The sequence below is a fragment of the Ahaetulla prasina genome, chromosome 1, assembly GCF_028640845.1.
Source record: "Ahaetulla prasina isolate Xishuangbanna chromosome 1, ASM2864084v1, whole genome shotgun sequence".
Classification (NCBI taxonomy): Eukaryota; Metazoa; Chordata; class Lepidosauria; order Squamata; family Colubridae; genus Ahaetulla; species Ahaetulla prasina.
In genome coordinates, this window is record NC_080539.1 from 215,161,922 (window position 1) to 215,183,965 (window position 22,044).

Below are 22,044 nucleotides of genomic sequence, written 5' to 3' on the forward strand. Positions count from 1 at the left end.
CAACAGCCAGTTCCTGTTCTTGCTCCAACTCCTGCCACTTAGCAGTTCAAAAGCATGCAAATGTGAGTAGATAAATAGATACCACTTTGGAAGGAAAGTACAGTGTTCCGTGTTTCGCCACATGCTCCTTGCTGCAGCGTGATGTCATGCTGGCCACATGAATCTGGAAATGCCTTCAGACAATTTTGGCTCCCTTGGCTAAGAAACAGACATGAACACCGCCTCCTAGAGTCACTAGACACTACTGGATAGGGGAAATCTTTACCTTTATTTCCAGCATACATGGCAAGCTAAAGAAAGAGATTGGTCAGTTCCTCAGCGATGTTCCTGCCCCTTCAAACAGGCAGATCAACAGATCAATCAGTCATTCTTCATAATGTGGGAGGAGTTGAGTTTTAGTAGATGGCTAGACTGGCCATGTGACAAGAGTTAGGATATGCCCAAATGTTTACATGGATCTGTTTCAAAGGAACCTAGCTAACAGCTAACAAGCCATTATAAAAGGAAAGTTTGGTGAAATTAATGTCATTTACTGCAAGACCAATGCACCAGGAGTATTGGAACGATTGAAAGCTTTTAAAAAAAATAATGATACACATACCCATGGGATGTGCAACTTAGACAAAAACTGTCTTGAGTTTAAGCTTGTCAAAAATAGACTCTTCCTGTTGGCTTGTTAAAAATAGACTGAACCTCCTTCCAGTTGGCATGCTGGCTTTCAGCTGCCCGTCCGCAAAAGCAGGTGTTGTGAAACAATAGCTCCGTGGTCCTGTTTCCAATCACCCTTGTTTAAAAAAAAGAAAAGAAAAAAAGGCAAAGTTTTATTTCAACGGGGATCTTGAACACGTTGGATGTCCAAGTGTTTATAACAAAGAGGAAAAGTGATGGACACTTACTGTTTATTCATCTTTCTACTCTTTGGAGCAGGTAAATCATTTCAATCGGTTGCATAATTTTAGTCCAACTTGGTTCTTTGGTACAGCAGCTCCTATGGAAAGAGCAGACAGAGAGAGAAAAACATTCCTAGGGAAGTGTGCATGTTTGTGTGTATTTGAATGTATATGCATAAGAGAGCTAGAGCACAGGTCAGCATTTATTTTCCCTTTGCTGTGTTATAATCTTAGTGATTCATACCCAATAGATAAATAATAGATAAAAGGAAAGAGGAGAATTTTCGTCTTTGTCTGCCTTATATAGGCCTTAATTATGTCCCGACTTACAGGGCTACAAATAGGTTATATGAGGAAAGAAACCTACTTTTGTTTCCTCTTTGTTTTCCTTTTGACTGTACCTGCCTCTGTCCTTTAACTTGTGACCCACAAGGATTCCATTCATTCTGCCTGGAAGCAACCAGATATTATAATGCCAACAATAGAACTTGGAATTTTAAACTTGCTTGCCTTTTGAAGACATCATGGACATTGTTTTACACCTTCCATCCCATTAACTTTAATAAAAGTACCACGTTTCCCCAAAAATAAGACCCTGTCTTATATTTTCTTGAACCCTGAAATAAGCGCTTGGCCTTATTGCCATGCATTGAAAAGAGCGCGATCGGACTTATTATCAGGGGATGTCTTATTTTGGGGGAAACACGGTATTTCTTCAATAGTAATTTTAGATTTATTCTTTTTTTTAATTGACAGACTGTCAAAGCTTTTCTTTTACTTCACTGAAAGTTCCTCACACCAAAGCTACCCTCCCCACCTAATTTGCAGGGAATCCTTCCTTTGTCACCAGACTGCATGCTGTTGAAGAGATCCACAATCTGTTAAAGAGATTTTTCAAAGAGCTGGAGGCTGGAATTAGGATCCAGTGTATCTTAGACAGATGACCAGCCTTACTTAAAGATCAGATTTTGTTCTGCACTTCTTTCAATTGTAGGTTTAATTTCGCTATAGCTTTGCAAGGAATTTACTCTGGATCAGTCTAATAGTTTTATTTCTAGTTGATTGTTTTTAATCTTTTTAAAATGTTCTTCAGAATCCTTTATTGATCCTTGCATAGGGCCGTTTTTCCCCCTCAAAATGTTATTCAACTTTGTTTCCAGGGCCTTTTGTAGGTAAAACATTCCAATCCTATAGTCAAAAGAATCTAAAGCAGATTATTTATTTTTTTAAAAAAGGAAAGAGCATTTCTCTTTTGCACATTATTTGTTTTATTTAGTGTCCTTCCCTTGATGACAGTGAAGATGGAAATGAATAGCAGTAGATTTGGAAAACCAGATTTCTCCTTTTTGTGCTTCTGAGATTATTGGATGGCAGCTTATTCTCCTATTATTCAAATTTTGTTTCAGTCACCAACCCTATATTGCATAAAAACTAAAAGTAAAAAGATGTACCCAAGTAACATCAATAACCACGTAAAATGTTACGAGTCTTCAGAAGCTTATATTTAGTGATTCTTTGGACCAACATCTTTTGAATGCCATTTGTACTCATAAGTTTGAAAATTTCAAAGTGAGCTCATCACCACAATTAATAAGTGGAACGACTTGCCTGCAGAAGTTGTGAATGCTCCAACACTGGAAATTTTTAAGAAAATGTTGGATAACCATCTGACTGAGATGGTGTAGGGTTCCTGCCTAGGCAGGGGGTTGGACTAGAAGGCCTCCAAGGTCCCTTCCAACTCTGTTGTTATGTTATGTTATGTTATGTTATGTTATGTTATGTTATGTTATGTTATGTTATGTTATGTTATGTTATGTTATGTTATGTTATGTTATGTTATGTTATGTTATGTTATGTTATGTTATGTTATGTTATGTTGATCAAATAAAAGGCAGCTGAAGTAAAATACACAATTACAAGCGTAATTCTAGACTTCTAGTCATGGGGGACTTTAACTTGCCATCTTCCGGCTCGTCATCGACAGCTGCTCGGGAGTTCACGGCTTCCATGACGGCCTTGGACCTGACTCAAGTAGTTGATGGCCCTACTCACATTGGGGGTGGCACTCTGGATCTGATTTTTATCTCTGGTCAGTGGCTGAGAGATCTGGATTTGAAGGAAATAGTTATTGAACCTCTGTCATGGTCAGATCACTCTCTTCTTCGCCTGGACTTTCTGACCGCCACTCAACACCGCAGGGAGACGGAGCCAGTACGCTGGTTCCGTCCCAGGCGCCTGATGGACCCTGAGAGGTTCCGGACGGAGCTTGGGCCATTTCCTGAGGGTCTGGCTCACGACACGGCTGAGGAACTGGTTGCGGCCTGGGAACGGGCCGCGGCGGGGGCCTTAGATCGTGTCGTGCCTTTGCGGCCTCTGACCCGGCGCAGGTCCCAAACGGCTCCTTGGTTCTCCGAGGAGCTGAGGGGGATGAAGCGCCGGAGAAGACGCCTGAGAGTTCTTGGAGGTCCAGCCGCCCGAGGCTGATCGGACACTAGTGAAGTCCTATACTAGGACTTACCTAGTGGCACTGAGGGAAGCGAGGCGTTGCTACGCCTCCCTCATTGCGCCGGCAGATAACCGCCCAGCCGCCCTGTTTCGGTGACTCGCCCTCCTTCATCAGGGGGAGCGGGATGACCCGTTGCAGGGACGTGCTGAGGAGTTTAACGGTTATCTATACGATAAAATCGTTCAGCTTCGGGACGGTTTGGACCAAAATTGCAGTGGCCCAGGGGAGGCGTCCGAGGGTGGTCTTGGTGATATTTTATGGGATGAGTTTGACCCTGTGGCTCCCGAGGACATGGACAGGTTGTTGGGTAGGTTGAATGCCACCACATGTTTACTGGACCCGTGCCCTCCTGGCTGGTGCTGGCCACCCAGGAGGTGACACGAGGCTGGCTCCAGGCAATTACGAGCGCTTCCTTGGTGGAGGAGTCTTCCGGCCGCCTTGAAAGAGGCGGTGGTGAGACCCTCCTCAAGAAGCCTGCCTTGGACCCAGCTGTTTTAGGTAATTATCGTCCGGTCTCCAACCCGCTCATGCGAAGGTTGTAGAGAGTATGGTGGCATATCAGTTTCCTTACACCTGGATGAAACTGTCTATCTAGACCCGTTCCAGTCCGGTTTCCGGCCCGGTTACAGCACGGAGACGGCTTTGGTCGCGTTGGTGGATGATCTCTGGAGGGCCAGGGATAGGGGGTGTTCCTCTGCCCTGGTCCTATTAGACCTCTCAGCGGCTTTTGATACCATCGACTATGGTATCCTGCTGCGCCGGTTGGAGGGATTGGGAGTGGGAGGCACCGCTTATCGGTGGTTCTCCTCCTATCTCTCCGATCGGTCGCAGACGGTGTTGACGGGGGCAGAGGTCGGCCCGAGGCGCCTCACTTGTGGGTGCCGCAGGGCCGATTCTCTCGCCTTTGTTCAACATCTATATGAAGCCGCTGGGTGAGATCATCAGTGGCTTCGTGTGAGGTACCAGCTGTACGCTGATGACACCCAGCTGTATTTTTCCACACCGGCCACCCCAATGAAGCTATTGAAGTGCTGTCCCGGTGTCTGGAAGCGGAGCGGGTCTGGATGGGGAGAAACAGGCTCAAGCTCAATCCCTCCAAGACAGAGTGGCTGTGGATGCCGGCATCCCGGTACAGTCAGCTGCAACCGCTGCTGACTGTTGGGGCGAGTCATTGGCCCCGACGGAGAGGGTGCGTAACTTGGCGTCCTCCTGGACGAACGGCTGTCCTTTGAAGATCATTTGGCGGCCGCCTCCAGGAGAGCTTTTACCAGGTTCGCCTGGTACGCCAGTTGCGCCTTTCTGGACCGGGATGCCCTATGCACGGTCACCACGCCTCGTGACGCCTCGCCTGGATTACTGCAATGTTTCTACATGGGGCTCCCTTGAAGGGCATCCGGAGACTGCAGTTAGTCCAGAATGCGGCTGCTGGTGATAGAAGGAGCCTCGTGGCTCCCGGTGACACCTATCCTGCGCAGACTGCACTGGCTACCTGTGGCCTTCGGTGCGCTTCAAGGTGTTGGTGACCACCTTTAAAGCGCCCATGGCATAGGGCCGGGCTATTTACGGACCGCCTTCTGCTACCGAATACCTCTCACCGACCTGCGCCTCACAGAGAGGGACTCTCAGGGTGCCGTCAGCTAGGCAGTGCTGCCTGGCGACGCCCAGGAAGGGCCTTCTCTGTGGGGCTCCGCCTCTGGAATGAGCTCCCCAGGACTTCGCCAACTCTCGGACCTTAGAACCTTCCGTCGTGAGCTTAAAACACACTTATTTAGGTGCGCAGGACTGGACTAGGTTTTTTAGATTTTTAAATTTTTGAAATTTTAAATTTTATATTGATTTTAATTGGTTTTGGTAATCAGGCTGGTTAGAATAAGTTTTTTATCAGTGTTTTAATCTGTATTTATATGTTCTTTTTATATGCCTGTTAACCGCCCTGAGTCCCTCGGGAGATAGGGCGGTATACAAATGTGATCAATAAAAATAAAAATATTTCAGAAAAGAAGATACTTATTCTGAATGAACACTATGGTCATTTCCTATAGGGAATATTAATATTTTCTAATTACCGTATATACTCGAGTATAAGCCGAGTTTTTCAGCACGTTTTTTGTGCTGAAAAACGTCCCCTCGGCTTATACTCGGGTCTATACGGCTTATACTCGAGTTTTGTTTTTTTTTAAGCCCCTCGGCTTATACTCGAGTATATACGGCTTATACTCGAGTTTTTTTTTCTTTTTTCACATTTTACCGGACGGCGCTGGAAGCCCTGCCGGTGCAGTGAGAGGCGGGCGGGGAGCCGCCAGCCTTCTCAGCTGAGGGAGGAGGTTTCAACCGGTAGGTGCCTCATTTCCCTCCCTCGGCTTATACTCGAGTCCCCAGTTTACCCCAGTTTTTGGGGTAAAATTGGGGACTTCGGCTTATACTCGGATCGGCTTATATTCGAGTATATACGGTAAGTCATTCTATCTCCTGGACACGGTGAGCTTATTTAAGAACCTTGCTGTCATTTTGCTAAAAGTTGTTGCTATCTCTATATCCTTTAAAGTAGCAGACACACCTATTAATATGATTTCCTTTTTAGATTTGATTCACGGATTTGGGTAAGCTGTGATTTGTTCTGTTTTTATCAGCCAAAATGATTGTGAAGTATTCAATGGACAAGGGTTAACAAACCATTACTGAACATAATGTGTGTGAACCCGGAAAAGTAGCTTCATTTAAAATCACATAAGAACCTATAAATGATGACTCTCTTCATGAAATTAGTTTATGCAAAAGATTGCACACAGAGAGACATTAACCACTCATTAAGAAAGGTGTAAATTTCACTGCAACTTCATACATAATTAACAGATAATAATCCCCACTGAAAAATTGGGCTGTCTAAATAAGAACTGTATAGATATTGGGCACATATTTATAATGTTGCTCTTATCCATTATTCCTTAGGTACAATGTGAAATAGTTGCTTTTGTTTTTTAAAAAAATATGGATAGGGAGACCTTGGTTGGTGCTCTCTGAACTTGGTTGTTTGCTTGAAGCTGTTTCATTACCAAACTAGGTGACATCATCAGTGGTAGAAGGGATTGGGGTTTGGTCTCTGTTTATATACAATAGCTTGCCCTGCCTATGTTGGTGAGGGTGTCAATCAATCAATCAATCAATTTTTATTATAATCATAGACCAGCATTGGTGAAGATGTAGTTTCTGCTTGGTAATTCCTTGATAAGGGTGCTATTTTCTGCTTCATTGAAAAATGGATTTGTTTAGTATGCTTGAACAACAACACCAATACATTTTTTTAATTTGAGAGATCTTTTAAAGAATTATAACTTAGAATATGTGTTGATGTCATTGCTGTTGATGTCATAGCATTGATAAGATCCATTTGAATTTTATGAGCAATCTGAATCTTTCAACCCAAGTATTCAAATTTCAATTCTGCATTATGAAGAAATGTGCTTGTAATACATTCAGGCCAGTAGAGGGCACTAGTGCTTGCTAATGTAATCCACTCAAGGTGAGTCCTTTCTGTGGAGTCTGATTTATACTCTATTGTTGTTTTCACCTTGTCCTTTGGAATAATAATAAAGAAGTTTTGATTCTCTAATTCTCCAATGCCATGACTCTTTAAAACTATCAATGAAATAATGTGATACTAACCTTTCTCCGAAGGAAAGTAGTTTTTCACTGGAGAATTAAATGTCAATATATCAGATAAAACAATAATAGACCAGCTATTGCTTGAATTTTTAGCATGAAGAATACTGAAAATTTTTATGTTTTTTATGTAAAGAAGTTAAGAAAAAGAAAAAAGAAAAGTGTGGAAAAACAATACAGATTAAAAAAAGAAAATTAAAAAATGACTTTTGATCTTTTTTACAGCAGTTACAAACACACTTAGTATCTCTCCTCCCTCTCTAAGATTACAGTACAAAGATCCCTTCTAGCCCATATTTTTTAATCAGCCTTTTAAAAATCCTTTTTAATTAGCAAATTCAGAAATCCCCATGTTATTTTTTCCCCCGTTTCCAGGAAAAGGTCTTAAACGGTTTCCAGTCTATAAAGGGTTCTTATTGTTTTATCCTTGATCAATTTTGCCCTTTCTCCACATTCTGCAATCGTCACAATCCAATGCTCCATTGTGGGTGTTACAATATTTATCCACCGTTGTGTATCAAATAGTCTTGCCATATACAAAACCAGTATCCTGTGAGCCTTTTTAAAGGATTGACCATCCATAAGTGCCAATAAGTTCGGGTTTCATCTGAATATTTATCTTTAAAATTCTTTGTATCATCACATGTGTTAACCCTGAAGCTGACCTGGCCAAAGCCATCTTGGAGCTTCAGTGCTACCACATTGGAGCTGAGGAATAGGGAGGAGGGATTAGAGATAGCTGGAGTTGTGTAGTCAAAATAAAATACTTTCTCTTGAGAACCAAGGATGTTCTCACACCTGGGCAGAGAAAGGAGGAGTGATGACACCAGGCCACCAGACAATGCCTTGATTGGACCATGTGACTGATTGTTTGGGGTTGAGGAAAAAACGTTTATTTTTAATTAGGTGAAAACCGTAGGAACCTTCAAAGTCGTTTTTCACCAGATTCGTGCCAACGTCATATATTTAATAAAGATATTCTTTGAGAAATTCATCTGCCTATGGGTACTTGGTACTTGGAACCCTGACAATATGTATTTATGGTATATCCAATACGTTTTTGCTTTTTCACAACTCAGCTTGCTGAGAAAAATGTCCCTTCGAGTTTTTCAAATTTTCAGCATTGACTTGAAGCACCTTTTTACAACTTACCTCATTTCTCTGGTATCATATACCAATTTTACATCATTTTATAGTAATTCTCTCTTAAATGATAACGTTCTTTCCCATTGATCCATCTGTATATTATAATCAAAGTTCCCAGCCCATTTTATCATGCATTTTAACTTGTTATTCAATTTCAAATCTCAACAAAATTTATACATATTAGTAATCATGTTTATCATTTCTGCAGAAAATTGCAGAAAATCTACATGTGCATTGCAGAAAATTTTCTGCAAAAAATTGCACACATGTACATGCAGGAGTTTAGCCTCAAATTCCTTCTTATATAGCCTATTAACTTTTTAACTATATTAAAACTTTCTCTTAATTGCACATATGCAATCCATTGAAAACTAAATCACTCTGCAGTCAGTTGTTCTCTTAACTTCATCTTAAATTCTCCATGCAAGTGGAGAGGACAGCCTTGGGGTTAATAATCTGATAACCTGTGGTTTTTGCAATCCCTCTCAGTTTTATTGAGTCTGGGTTTCCTCTTCTAACAGCTGCTGTCATTTTGGCTTCCTTTATGCTGAGGGTCTCCAAATATCAAATGTTAGATTTGCATGAACCAAAAGTATAAGCAACAGAAGAAAGGGGAGCTGGCTTTTATCAATGGATCTTTGTTACCTTCACTGCCTAGAACTTTAATAATAGCCATTTTCTTCTTTAAAGATGTGACCCAAAATAAGAAAACTATTTTTATTCATTGTAGAAGTCGTTCTAGTTTTAACCATATCAAATTGCTTGCGAGAGGATCCAGTTGAAGGGATGTCTGGTGGCCAAGGCATTTCTTCAGTGATGATTAACATTTGGGTGTAATTAACCATCATTTAATTTCTCAGTTCCAACCACAGGATTGAGGCATTTTATTTACACTGAGAATAGCAACTCCTTGAGGGGCCAATGATAGATCCCAGGGCAATTTCTCTAGAATTCTTCAGGTGATCTCCTATGATCAAGGGTAAAACCCAGATTCTCCAGATGTTGGAAGAGAATGACAAGCCATCATCTACCAATTCAATCAGGTTCTTCAAAGAGAAGACAAGAAGCACCATTCTCTATGCCTTAGTCAGCAAAATATGCTGGGAACTGCTGTCAGAACCTGGTCTATTTCGATGGCCAAAATCTATGAGATGAAACGGACAACTAAAAAAATAGAAGATAAGTCAGTTGGTTGACGAACGACTAGTTATTACCAGACCAGCGGTTACCAAGTCTGGAAAATAGTCTGGAACGATATCTCATCATGTTTCGCAAGTCTTTAAAAACTTGATTGTTTCCCCAGCCTTTTGAGTAGTAAAGTGTTGGTGAAGGTCAGTTGGTTATGCTTACAATATGTAGCTATGTGTTTGAGGGTGTTTGTCTGAATGCCTGAAATTACTTTCTAATGTTATTCTTCTATTGTTTTCTATTTTTAGAATAAGCTGCCCTGAAGTAATTTTACAGTTGGGTGACCTCTAAACCTTGTAAATGAACGACTGAATAAATACTCCTTCATGTGACTATAGTGGAGAAATCAGCACTGATTAAAACTCCACTATTGGCTCAATACTGCAGGCCTGGAATGCAAGAGTTTGTCAAGCAGACTTCATTTACCATCTCCCAACTTTATTTGTTGGTTCGGTTGTTGTTTTTTTAACATTAGTGTAGTTTTAAAAAATTGAAAGCAAGCATATTGCAATGAAAAAAGACCATCAATCTGATTTTGCAAATGTTTTTGAGTTCTGCATATAATCCAAAAGCATTCTTGGAAAATTTAAACAATAGAAGGATTACACCCAATGATGGAATTCAAATTTTTTTACTACCGGTTCTGTGGGCTTGGCTTGGTGGGCGTGGTGTGGCTTAGTGGGTGTGGCACGGGAAGGATACTGCAAAATCTCCATTCCCACCCCATTCTGGGGCCAGCCAGAGGTGGAATTTGCCAGTTCTCCAAACTACTCAAAATTTCCGCTACCAGTTCTCCAGAACCTGTCAGAACCTGCTGAATTTCACCCCTGATTACATCCCAATATTATGTCTGCAACCCAGGAAAGAATCAGAGATCATCCTGGAAAGCCTAAGGAAATGAGCAGTCATTCTGACTTCTCCCTCAGATGCCAAACACCCAGCTCAGCTCCAAACACTTGATATCCGCTCAGCCTTTCACAATGTTTTGTCACCGTTTTACAAATGTTGCTTGTTTTACTTATATTGTCTTGCAGCTATTCTGGTCCATGGTTCCAGTCATGAAAGCCGCCTGGTTAAAGATTTATTCGACAACTACAGCAAAATTATGCGTCCAGTAAGCAACCATAGTCATGCTGTGGAAGTCATTGTGGGACTGCAACTTATCCAGCTGATCAATGTGGTATGGTAAAAGTGTTAATAGCAATAGCACTTAGACTAAAGTGACCAGATTTCAGCGATGGCAAAGCCGGACACCATTGACGGGGGAGGGGGGAGAGGGGGGGCTGCGCATGCGCCACCTGCCTGAAGGAGGAGAGCAGCTGCTGCTTCTCCGCTCTTCCAGGCAGGCTCGGCTTTCCTCTCGGCTCTTCCAGGCAGGCTTGGCTCTCCTCGGCTCTCCTCTCTGCTCTTCTCTTCCTCTCGGGTGAAGTCAAGCGGCGTCTCTCCTCCCTCTCGTGCCCCCTTCTCCGCCACTCCCCCTTCTCCACCTCCTCCTCTTGTGTTGCCGCCTCCCATTTTCAGAATGGGAATGAAACAAAAAAAAATCCGGATTTTTTGGAATTGCCGCGGGACGTGGGACAAATTATTAAAAAGCGGGACTGTCCCGCCAAAAGCGGGACGTCTGGTCACTATAACTTAGACTTACATGTTGTTCCATGGTGCTTTACAGCAGCCTCTGGGTCCTCGTTTTGCCAACCTCAGAAGAATGGAAGGCTGAGTCAGTCTTGATCCTGTCAGGATCGGACTCCATTCAGTGGGTGGATTTAACCTGCAATACTGCATTCTAACCACTGCGCCACAACAGCTCTTAACATGTTGTTATCATTATTATCAGTATTCCCATTCTTTTGGTGGGGCATTTGCTTAATGAATTAATTAATCAAATAATTAGTTACCTTGTGGTGAGATGGGCGGCAAGCAAATTTAATAAATAAATAAATAACTGAACGAATTAATTCATTCTTCCATTCTCACCACCAACAATCTCAATCCCATAAATCTTTATCTTTTCATATACATTCTTTCTTCTTTCATAATTAAACCTACACCTTCACTTCCATGTGCATTTACTTCTTGGTTTACGATGGCAATTGAAGCCAGAATTTCTGTTGCTAAGCAATGCGGTAGTAAATTGCAATATCATGTGATCACAGTATCCAATAGATTGGTCATCTAGCTTTGCTGGCTGGGGAATTCTGGGAGTTGAAGTCCGCCAGGCTGCCAAGATTGGAGACCCCTGATCTAGCCCACTGATAATTCAGCCCTATAAGTAGATAAGTAAGAGACGCCATGTAGATCTAAAGCAATTTTTAATAGAACAGCTGTAGTTACAGAATCCTGAAACATTTGGATGTCTTTCCGTGGTGTTTTCACAAACCACTTTGTTGTCCTAAATTTTGTCTCTCTGATCCTTGCCTTTGTGGTGGATATTCCCGCTATTCTTCAAGGCCGTCTTCTTTAATCACCACAGATAGTTATAGTTATAGTTTATAGTTTATTTAGATTTTTATACCGCCCTTCTCCCGAAGGACTCAGGGTGGTGTACAGCCAGATTAAAACAATAATATACAAAATTATATTAGCTTGTGTCAACCCTGACTTCTAGGTGTTACAGAACAACTTACAGTTTCCACCTAAGAAAATGTGGCCCTTGCCAGAAAAGTGATCCCCAGGAGTCAGGAACATACATGAAAGAAAGCCACAACAGGAGATAGGCGGATTTGGGCAGACTGGCATGGGCAGAGGCACACTTTTAGATATAGGAGCTTGAAGCTTTTAATAATAACTTGAATTACAGAATTGGAAGGGGTTGTTTAGGCCAGGGGACCCCAACCTTTGGAGCACCTGGGTGTTGTGGTCCGCCAGCAGCCTGTGGAGCTGGCAACGGAGTCGGACAGCAATGAGGCTGAGGTGGGGCCAGGGCCATCGGGGAGTGAGGTGCAGACTCCAGAGCCTCCAGAGACCAATAGTAGTGAGGCAGAGGAACGGAAGGAGCCTGTTCCTAATGCATGTATGAGAAAAGCTGCCAGAAGGCAAGAGCAGCTCAAGCAAAGAGGACAACTCAGGAGTAGGGCCAAGAGATGATTGCCCGCCCCCCTCAAGGCTTAAAACAGACCAGCAATGGCGTTTGAGCTTTGCCGGAAAACAAGGTTGATAGCTTCGTCTTCTTGCATTTATTTTTGTTTCGGTGACTTCTGAACGTTTGCCAAGAAAGACCTTTGACAGTTTGCCTAATTGGACCAAGGTTGGTGATAGGACTGAGGAATTGTGTTGGGAGGAATTTGCTTTAATTTAGTTAAACTGCGCTGGGAATGAAGTAATTCTTAGCTGTTCGAATAAAGTTTGTTGTTTTTTCACTGCCTGAGTTTCCTACTACTTACTTGGGCCTGGGTCACAACACCGGGACTGGTTCTGTGGAAAAAAGTTTTTCTGCAGACCAGAGGAGGCGTGGTTTTGTGTGCTACCTGCATCCCATGGATAGGATTCCCTACTCAAATAGTTAACAGTCTGCATTTTGACAGTGGGAAATCAGTGCTTGGAGAGAAAGAAAAGAAAGGAAAAACAGCCAAGGTTTTTAACCAATAATCTCAACAGCGATTATTGCAAACAAGTTGTCTTCTGTTAACCTTGTCTTTTTTTTCTCTCTCCTAAGGATGAAGTAAATCAAATAGTAAGCACCAATGTGCGTCTGAAACAGGTAATAACGCCGTGATTTATAAACCAGCACGTTGTGTTTGATGCCCAAAGGTGCGTTTTGATCAGCCTTGTTCCCCTGTTCAAGGAATGCTTTTGGATTAGAGCTCCCTTTTCCAAGGGGTTGAATTCCTTTGCAATATTCTTGTGGGTTACAACTAAAGAGAGGCACAATTAAAGGATTTTACAAAGTTTGTCACAGCAGCGGTGCTGTGGATTTTGATAATTGGATTTTAGAAAACCAAACCTGATCTCAGCACTTTTTTTCCCTAAATGCCTATTTGTTGTGGGACATATTCTTAGCATCTGGTTGAGATAAACCCATCAGACAGCTTATTCTAAGCACCAGTCAGAACTGAGTTGGATTTCCAGAAGTAGCTCTTCCTCCTCCTTCTGTTTCCATAATACATTTGACAAAAGCCTTTTAAAAGGATGCAAATGAGCTGGATCTAGCTGGGGGGTGGGGGAACCTCCAAGAAAAGTTCCCACAATGCCCCTGGAGAGCTGGAATGCAGCCAATGGTTTCAAAGTATAGTTCCCTATTTTCCAACTTAAGTATCATATTTCTGAAAACAAAGTGTAGGTCAGTGATGGCTAACCTTTTCCCCATTGTGTGCCAAAAGCATGTGTGGGTGCTGGCACCCATAATGCAATGTGCCCCCCTGTGCATGTGTGCACAACCCCCCATGCTCCCCATGCCCCCTGGGCCTGCGCATGTGCCCCCCCATGTCCCCCCACCCTCCATGCATGTGCACGTGATCCCCAGCCTCCTGTTTTGGGCCTAGCAGGCCTCCCTGCAGCCTCCTGGGCCCAAAAATGGGCCATGGGGAGGGTACGCCACACACACCCTCCCACCATTTTGGGCCTAGCAGGCATCCCTGCAGCCTACTGGACCGAAAAAAGGCCATGGGGGTGCGCTGTGCCCCTCGTGCCCCCGGCGCCCCCCACCAACCCTTGCACATGCATGCGTGACCCCCACCCCCTGTGCATGCATGTGTCTCCTGCATGCCCCCTGCCCCCCATGCATCCTGAAAATCAGCTGGCTGGCCGGAGGCACGCATGCGCGGTGGAGCTGAGCTGGGCGAAGGCTTGCGTGCCTGCAGAGAGGGCTCTGCCTGCCAGCTGTGGTACACGTGCCATAGGTTCACCATCACAGGTGTAGGCCTTTCATACAGACCACATCATCATTAAGTTCCTTACCCTACATAAATATGATTAAGTAGCTAAGTATGTTAAAGTATGTAAATTAAAACATAATCAATTTATAATAAGTAATGATAAGAACACAGTTGTATATGTCTATGTATATTTATATGTATGTGTATGTATATACTGTATGTATATGAATATATATACCCTGTTTCCCCCAAAATAAGACATCCCCTGACAATAAACCCAATCAGACTTTTCAGTGCATGGCAATAAGGCCAAGTGCTTATTTCAGGGTTCAAAAAAAAATACAAGACAGGGTCTTATTTTGGGGAAAACATGATACATAAACTGATAATCGTTTTATGACATAAGGAGAAACACATTCTTTAACCAAGCATAGCCATTTTGCTTTTGCTCGTTCTATAACTTACGTTTAATGAATAAAACAATTGTTCTTTGTTAAACTTATAATGAGACTTTATAAATTCTCTGAAATTCTCTCTCCCCTCCCCATCCCCAGCAATGGACAGATGTAAATTTGAAATGGAATCCAGCAGACTATGGTGGTGTGAAGCAAATCCACATCTCCTCGGAGGAAATATGGCGTCCAGATTTAGTTTTGTATAACAAGTATGTAATGCATTTGATCCACACATTAATTCTGAGGCACAGTCCCATAATGAGAGCACAGAGAGAGACATTCAGACTACACAACCAGCTTCTGCAAGAGTGTGACCTCTGAAATAAAGGCTTCCTTGGGGGAACCATTCTCCCTGCTTTGATGCATCTGGAAATACCCTGCAGATGCTACAATTAGCTTCAGCCAAAAAGGGGGATGGCTGCCCCCAGTGGCAAGAACATCATACGAAACAGGAAGTATAATGTAAAAGAGTTATAATAAAGTTAAAAATCAGTGCCAGGTTAGATGACGCTGGACTTTCTATATTGCCTATCATATTCTTAAAGCAAGACTATTTGGGGGAAAAGGTGAGAAGTGCTATTTTATTCAAAATCATCCATGATCGGCTATCACAAACATTCAGTTTAACCTGCAAAAGATAGTATCAAACTTTTTTCAAATGAAAGGTGTTTTTTTTTAAATTGGAAAAAAAACCCTTTTAATTTAATTTAACACGGAGAATAAAAGATTTATTTCTTAGCTATACAGACTTTCTTATACTTTTAAATTTTTTTAAAAATGCAATCATTTTTGTACCAAATGGAGTTTGCAGAGTACATTATTTTAAAAGAAAGGCACCAAAAACAGGAAGTTTCCAAATCAATGATAACATTGTACGCAACAAAATGAATAGCCAGTGTATTAAAATTGTATGCTACTCCTATGACTGTTTTTTCTCTCTCTCTTTTTAGTGCAGATGGAATTTTTGCTATTGACCAGTTCACCAAAGTTCTTCTGAACTATACAGGACATATTACATGGACTCCACCAGCCATCTTCAACAGCTACTGTGAAATTATAGTCACCCATTTCCCCTTTGATGAGCAAAACTGCAGTATGAAGCTGGGAACATGGACTTACGATGGCAGTGTGGTTGCCATCTACCCGGTAAGCTTTCAGTTAGGTAGCTGTTTTTGGTTCGTTCTGTTTTCAAGTCAGTCTTGACTCCTGGCAACCGTCTGGACTAGGCCCTGCAGTTTCCTTGGCAAGGTTTTTCAGAATTAGTTTGCTCTAGCTTTCTTCCTAGGGCTGAGAGAGAGTGTCTGGCCCAGGGTCACCCAGCTAGCTTTATTCTAAAGTGGGACTAGAACTCACAATCTCCCAGTTTCTAATCTGATATTTACACCACTACACCAAACTGACTCTCTTGAGTAGCTAGTACCTTTAGTCATTTTCATATTATTATATATGAGTAAAATTTCTTTTCTTTTCCTTTCTTTTCCTTTCTTTTCCTTTCTTTTCCTTTCTTTTCCTTTCTCTTCCCTCCCCTCCCCTCTCCTTCCTTCCTTCCTTTCTTTAGCACTATGCAGCGATGTAATGGAATGTAGCTTATCGGTTTGAAATTTTGAATAATATCATGGGACTTAATTGTCAGATCATTTTTCTAATGTTTTATTAATGGCTAGAAAATGCTTAAAGCAAAAGGAAATCTTCACCTCTCCCATATGTGCAACAAAAATGCAATTGTAGAAAAATGCTGAGAAATACTGAATGTATCCGGATGCACTAACCTTACAGATGAACAAGGTCCCTAAACTTCATTCTCCTGTAGTTTTGCGATCTGGCAGATTTTTTTCGGAAAAATCCGAATCCTACAGATTAGAATCCTACAGATTAGAATCCTACAGAGACCCATGCCATGCTATTTTTTAAAAATGTAAAAGATTGGCAAGGACTATTTAGTCTTCAAAAGCGTGGCACCTGATTTCTTTGAAGAAAGCCATCTTCTCTTTTCTAAGACTGCTTGGTGTAATTAGGTAACCTCAACTAAGTTACACATTTTTTAAAAAAGCATATGCAAACCCAACCCTTCCAAAGACTTTTTAACTAGAGTTTGGATTGAGTTCTATTTGGGTTTGAAGAACAACGCTGGTTAAGCTTTGCATATTCTTGATTTAATTCCATCATGACTTGCTGAAACCACCAACACCAAATTCTCTTCCAGAGGAACTCATTTTAAAATTTGTTTACACCTGGCTGGCTGTTTTGAGAGTTAAGGAAGGAATGATAAATTCTATTTCTATTTGCTCCAGTTTTTAAAGTTAGGGGCCTCTTAACCTTTCCATTTCTATGTCGTCATCCTCATCAGCCATTCAGTCATGTCCGCTCTTCGGCCACTTTATGGAACAGCATCTCCATGTTTTTTTGTCTTGCACTGTCTTCTTCAGATCCACCATGGTCATCCCAGTATCCAGCCAGCATCTACTAGGGCATCCCCTTCTCTTTTTTCTGCTGATCACTCCAGCATGATTGATTTGTACAGACATAAATATAGATAGTTCCCAACATAATGGAGCTTCCCATCATGATCATAAGCCATGACAGTGGTAAACCAGGTCACCCATATGACTGACTTAATTTTGCAACCATTTTAGCATTGATCACTAAGTGAACACTGTGGTTGTTAAGTGAACCAGTAGTTTGCTATGGGCCAGTTTTCCAAAAAAAAAGCATTATAAAAAGTCCATTGTAACGTCAAACAGCTGCTAAGTGACTGGTCATAAGTGTTGTGGTCCACCAGCAGCTTGCGGAACTGGCAAGACAGCAATGAGGCTGAGGAAGAGTGTGGGCCAGTCCTGGAGGCTGGGGAAGGCCTGAATGAGGGCTCTGCGTTGGAGGCTGAGGTGGGGCCAAGGCCATCGGGGAGTGAGGTGTGGACTCCAGAGCCTCCAGAGACTGATAGTAGTGAGGCAAAGGAACGGGAGGAGCCCGTTCCTAATGCACGCACAAGAAGAGCCGCCAGAAGGCAAGAATAGCTCAAGCAAAGAGGACAACTCGGGAGTAGGGCCAAGAGATGATTGGCTTAAAACAGACCAGCAACTGTGTTTGGGCTTTTTGCTGGAAAACAATGTTGATAGCTTTGTCTTGTCGCATTTATTTTGTATTGGTGTCTTCTGAACTTTTGCCAAGAAAGGCCTTTGGTAGTTTGTCTAATTGGACCAAGGTTGGTGATAAGACTGAGGAATTGTGTTGCTTTAATTTAGTTAAACTACGCTGGGAATGAAGTAATTCTCAAATGTTTGAATAAAGTTTGTTTGTTTTTACACTAACTGAGTTTCCTACTACCTACTTGGGCCTGGGTCACAACAATACCTGTAAGACAGAAATGTCTTAATCCTGCCATGAAATTCTTCCAAGTGAGGTTAAACCCAGGCTAAGCATTAAATGTCAAGTTGCAATATTGAATATCTAGTATGGAATAATCACAAGACTTCGTTATTTCATTCATTAGAAGGAAGCATTTCCCGTTTCAGGAAAGTGACCGTCCAGACTTGAGTAACTACATGCCGAGTGGAGAATGGACAATGAAAGATTACCGAGGTTGGAAGCACTCGGTGACCTATTCTTGTTGCCCTAAAACGCCGTACCTTGATATCACCTATCACTTTGTATTGTTGCGTTTGCCTCTCTACTTCATTGTCAACGTCATCATTCCTTGCCTTCTCTTCTCATTCTTGACTGGATTAGTATTTTATCTCCCTACAGACTCAGGTATGTGCATATATATATCAGATTGCATCTCTCCAGCAGAAGCAAAACCCTTTCATTACCCTGAGTTATTCTGCTTTAAAGGTGAACTTTTAACAGTTTTAAAGCCAAAGAGATTGGGTTTGCCTATGTACATCCGTGCGCCTTTGGCGTTGAGTCATGCCGGCCACATGACCACGGAGACGTCTTCGGACAGCGCTGGCTCTTCAGCTTTGAAACGGAGATGAGCATCGCCCCCTAGAGTCGGCAACGATTAGCACGTATGTGCGAGGGGAACCTTTACCTTACCTTTATGTACATCAGCAAAGCTATTTTGGCATATATGTCTGTGCATGCCTTTTGAAAACAAAAATTCACTTGGAATGATGTTAGGAAGCATTTTGAGAATTCAGTAAAATTAGTTGCTTTCCCTTTGCAGCTAAAAGGCATATAGGATTTGGCATCCTAGGAAACATGCTACAAAATCAGGAAGGGGGACAGGGGAAAGAGAGAAAATGGCAGAACATAATTTTCGTGCCTTATCTGTGTGGATCTAATGGCTGGATGATGGATGTCAGAGTGGCTTGCTCCTCTTAAGGATGTGGGTTTCTCACACAATCCCCTTCATAGATCTTGGGAATCAATTGGTGCCCTGGATTATGGGTCCTCAAATGGTATTGGTCATGTTGATTAAATCAGGCAGTAAGGAACTAGAATAGAATAGAACAAGAGTCTAGAATACATTATAGTAGGGTTGAATCACTACATTGTAGTAGCTACCCAAATTTAATACAATAATTCTTACCAGGCTTCTCGTGAATCACCAATTGCACTTCCTTCTATTTTGTTTGCTAGTCCCTTCAATTTACTATTTCCTCCTAATTTATCCCAGGGGAGAAAATGACTCTGAGCATCTCTGTCCTGCTTTCTTTGACTGTGTTTCTTCTCGTCATTGTGGAACTAATTCCTTCAACTTCCAGTGCTGTTCCCTTGATTGGCAAATACATGTTGTTCACCATGGTGTTTGTCATAGCTTCTATCATCATCACTGTCATAGTGATCAATACCCACCATCGCTCACCCAGTACCCACACTATGCCACAGTGGGTGAGGAAGGTAAGATGGCCTACATTTTTCAAGCTTAGGACAGGAGATTGGGATAAATAAAAGGAAGTATATCTCCATTCAGTACATAACCCAAACAACAGTCCTTAGTGAGACAATTGAGGTGATGGACACCTTTAAGAAGAGATCAATAAAATAAGCTCTCAATGGATCCTAGACAAGATAGCTCTATATTATCTCTTTTTATCAGAGGCAATATATATATACATCCTAGCTCCAATAGCTCCAGAGAAGCATATGCAGAAAGATACTACTACTTAGAAGCATCTAACTCTATAAAGCTCTTGTAGCAATGACTTGTTGTTAAGTCAGTGTTTGAACTGAAAGGCCGATAAAGAAGATTTTCAAGCAATTAAGTTAAATTTAAATTTATTTTATATTTTAACTTTAATTTATTTTATATATAAGTCAAATAACCCCTTCTTTTTTTCTTGTCTACTTCTTCTTCTTTTGAGTGGCTAACTCAAAAGTGTTGTATTATTTTGTTAATACTGTTTGCATTTCTCTTTTTCCATTTTATTTTTATTTTTCCATTTTAATTAATTTTAAACAATTGTGTGTGTGTGTGTGTGTGTGTGTGTGTGTGTGTGGTGTTCGTAGGTTTTCACGGGTATAGGTATGTAGGTCTTGGCGTATTTGGCTCTTTTCCCGTTTAAGGTTGAAAGTATCTAGGCGACGTTTTGATGAGGTCCCACTCGTCATCTTCAGGCTGGTGCTTTCAGCTTCGTGTTTGTGCGAACAAAGCGTGGTCGGAGCTGCCATCTCTATAAATACTGGTGGGGAGATGTGGAGTGCTGGCTTGTTGCTGTAAGCGGATTGGTTGGCTGTGTTGTTACATCTTGATTGGTTGATGGAGTTGATGTCATAGCACTAGAGCTCAGGATGTTGCAGCACAGCCCATTACCCAGCTCGTTAAGACTAATGGGCACACAACTAGGACTATTACCCAGGTCGTTAAGACTAATGGGCACACAGCTAGGACCACACCCACACAGGATGCTACGAAACAGCTGACCAATTTGCAAACATCAACTCCATCATCGTCGAAACGTCGCCAAGACACTTCCAATTTTACATGGGAGAAAACCCGAACAACCAAAGACCTACATATATATATATATATATATATATATATATATATATATATATATATATATATATATATAGTTACAAGGAAGACAACCGATTTCACTTTTAGCAACTGAGACTTCATGGCCAACCCCATTCAATATGCCAATAACTATAATAAAACCAGTATTTGCTCTAAAAATTGATAAAAGTCCATGTAATTCTAACTTCCCATCCTAAGCAGTAGTTGAACATTTAATAATCATTAAACAAGTAAGCAAGAGTGGGTAACGTGAATTATTCTGATATACTTCTAGTTGCTTCCTTGAGTCCCAGTTAGCATCCCAGTGTCAAATAGTACTGTAATCTTTTTTTTTTTTTGAGATTAAGAGAAGTGGCATATAGTAATTTGCTTAAATTCTCTAATCAGTATCTATTTATTTCAGATATTTATTGAAACAATTCCAAAAATTATGTTTTTCTCAACAATGAAACGTCCATCCAAAAATAAGCAGGAGAACAGGATTTTCACTGAGGACATAGATATCTCCGAAATCTCAGGGAAACAAGAACCTGCGGCTATGACTTTCCAGACATCGCTTACTAAAAATCCAGATGTTAAAAGTGCAATTGAAGGCATCAAATACATTGCCGAGTCAATGAAATCAGATCAAGAATCCAATAATGTAAGAATTAATAATCCAATGTGAATCCTTTGAAATCATTACTTTTGTGCGTGTGTTTGCACGTGTGCGTGTGTGTGTATCAGAGAGAAAGAGACACAGACAGACAGCTCTGGGAATATTTAAAACCTCAAAATATTCTGAACCACAAAGTAGACAATACTTTTTTTTTTGAGCTTTCTCAGGTGAATTTCATTCCTGATGGATGATGTAGGTAAATACAAGTAGTCCTCATCTTACGACCACAATTGAGCCCAAAATTTCTGTTGCTAAGTGAAACATTTGTTAAGGGAGTTTTGCCTCATTTTATGACTTGCCACAGTTGTTAAGGGAATCACTGCAGTTGTTAAGTTAGTAACACGGTTGTTAAGTGAATTGGGTTTTCCCAACTGTTGTAAGTCGAGGGACTACCTGTATTGATAAGTTTGTTTCATCAGTTGATAACTATGGCATATGGAAAATTGCAACTTGATAAGAACTACATGGTAAAGAGCATGAAGACAATGAAGAAAAGAATAAAACGGTCTTTTATATTTGTGAAATTAAGAGAAAGAAACAGCTGCATGACGGAGAACAAATCTTGTGCAGTGACATTGATAAATACACATAATAGAAACAAATTGATTAAAACACACATCAGAAAGTATGAACGGAGGTCATCTGGATAGTTATGGGTGTATATCAAAGAAGAAATCCATAAACTGGTGAAAGTTGCATGTTATACAATGGAAAAAGCAGAGGTATTTTTCAATATTTGAAAAACATTGTGCAACTTTCTCAGTGAAT

The 22,044-nt window shown here is 41.4% G+C and overlaps 1 protein-coding gene across 3 annotated transcripts in view; it reads left to right on the forward strand.

Moving 5' to 3' along the window:
* Positions 1–727: 727 nt before the first annotated feature.
* Positions 728–22,044, forward strand: part of CHRNA1 (cholinergic receptor nicotinic alpha 1 subunit) — a 38,662-nt gene continuing 17,345 nt past the window's right edge. For all 3 annotated transcript variants that reach the window (XM_058190219.1, XM_058190210.1, XM_058190227.1), the window contains exons 1-8: positions 728–927; positions 10,425–10,570; positions 13,043–13,087; positions 14,756–14,865; positions 15,607–15,802; positions 18,169–18,406; positions 19,275–19,498; positions 21,022–21,261. In XM_058190219.1, the coding sequence (XP_058046202.1) occupies positions 885–927; positions 10,425–10,570; positions 13,043–13,087; positions 14,756–14,865; positions 15,607–15,802; positions 18,169–18,406; positions 19,275–19,498; positions 21,022–21,261 (1,242 nt within the window). In that variant the 5' untranslated portion in view covers positions 728–884. The remainder of the gene's footprint in view (positions 928–10,424; positions 10,571–13,042; positions 13,088–14,755; positions 14,866–15,606; positions 15,803–18,168; positions 18,407–19,274; positions 19,499–21,021; positions 21,262–22,044) is intronic.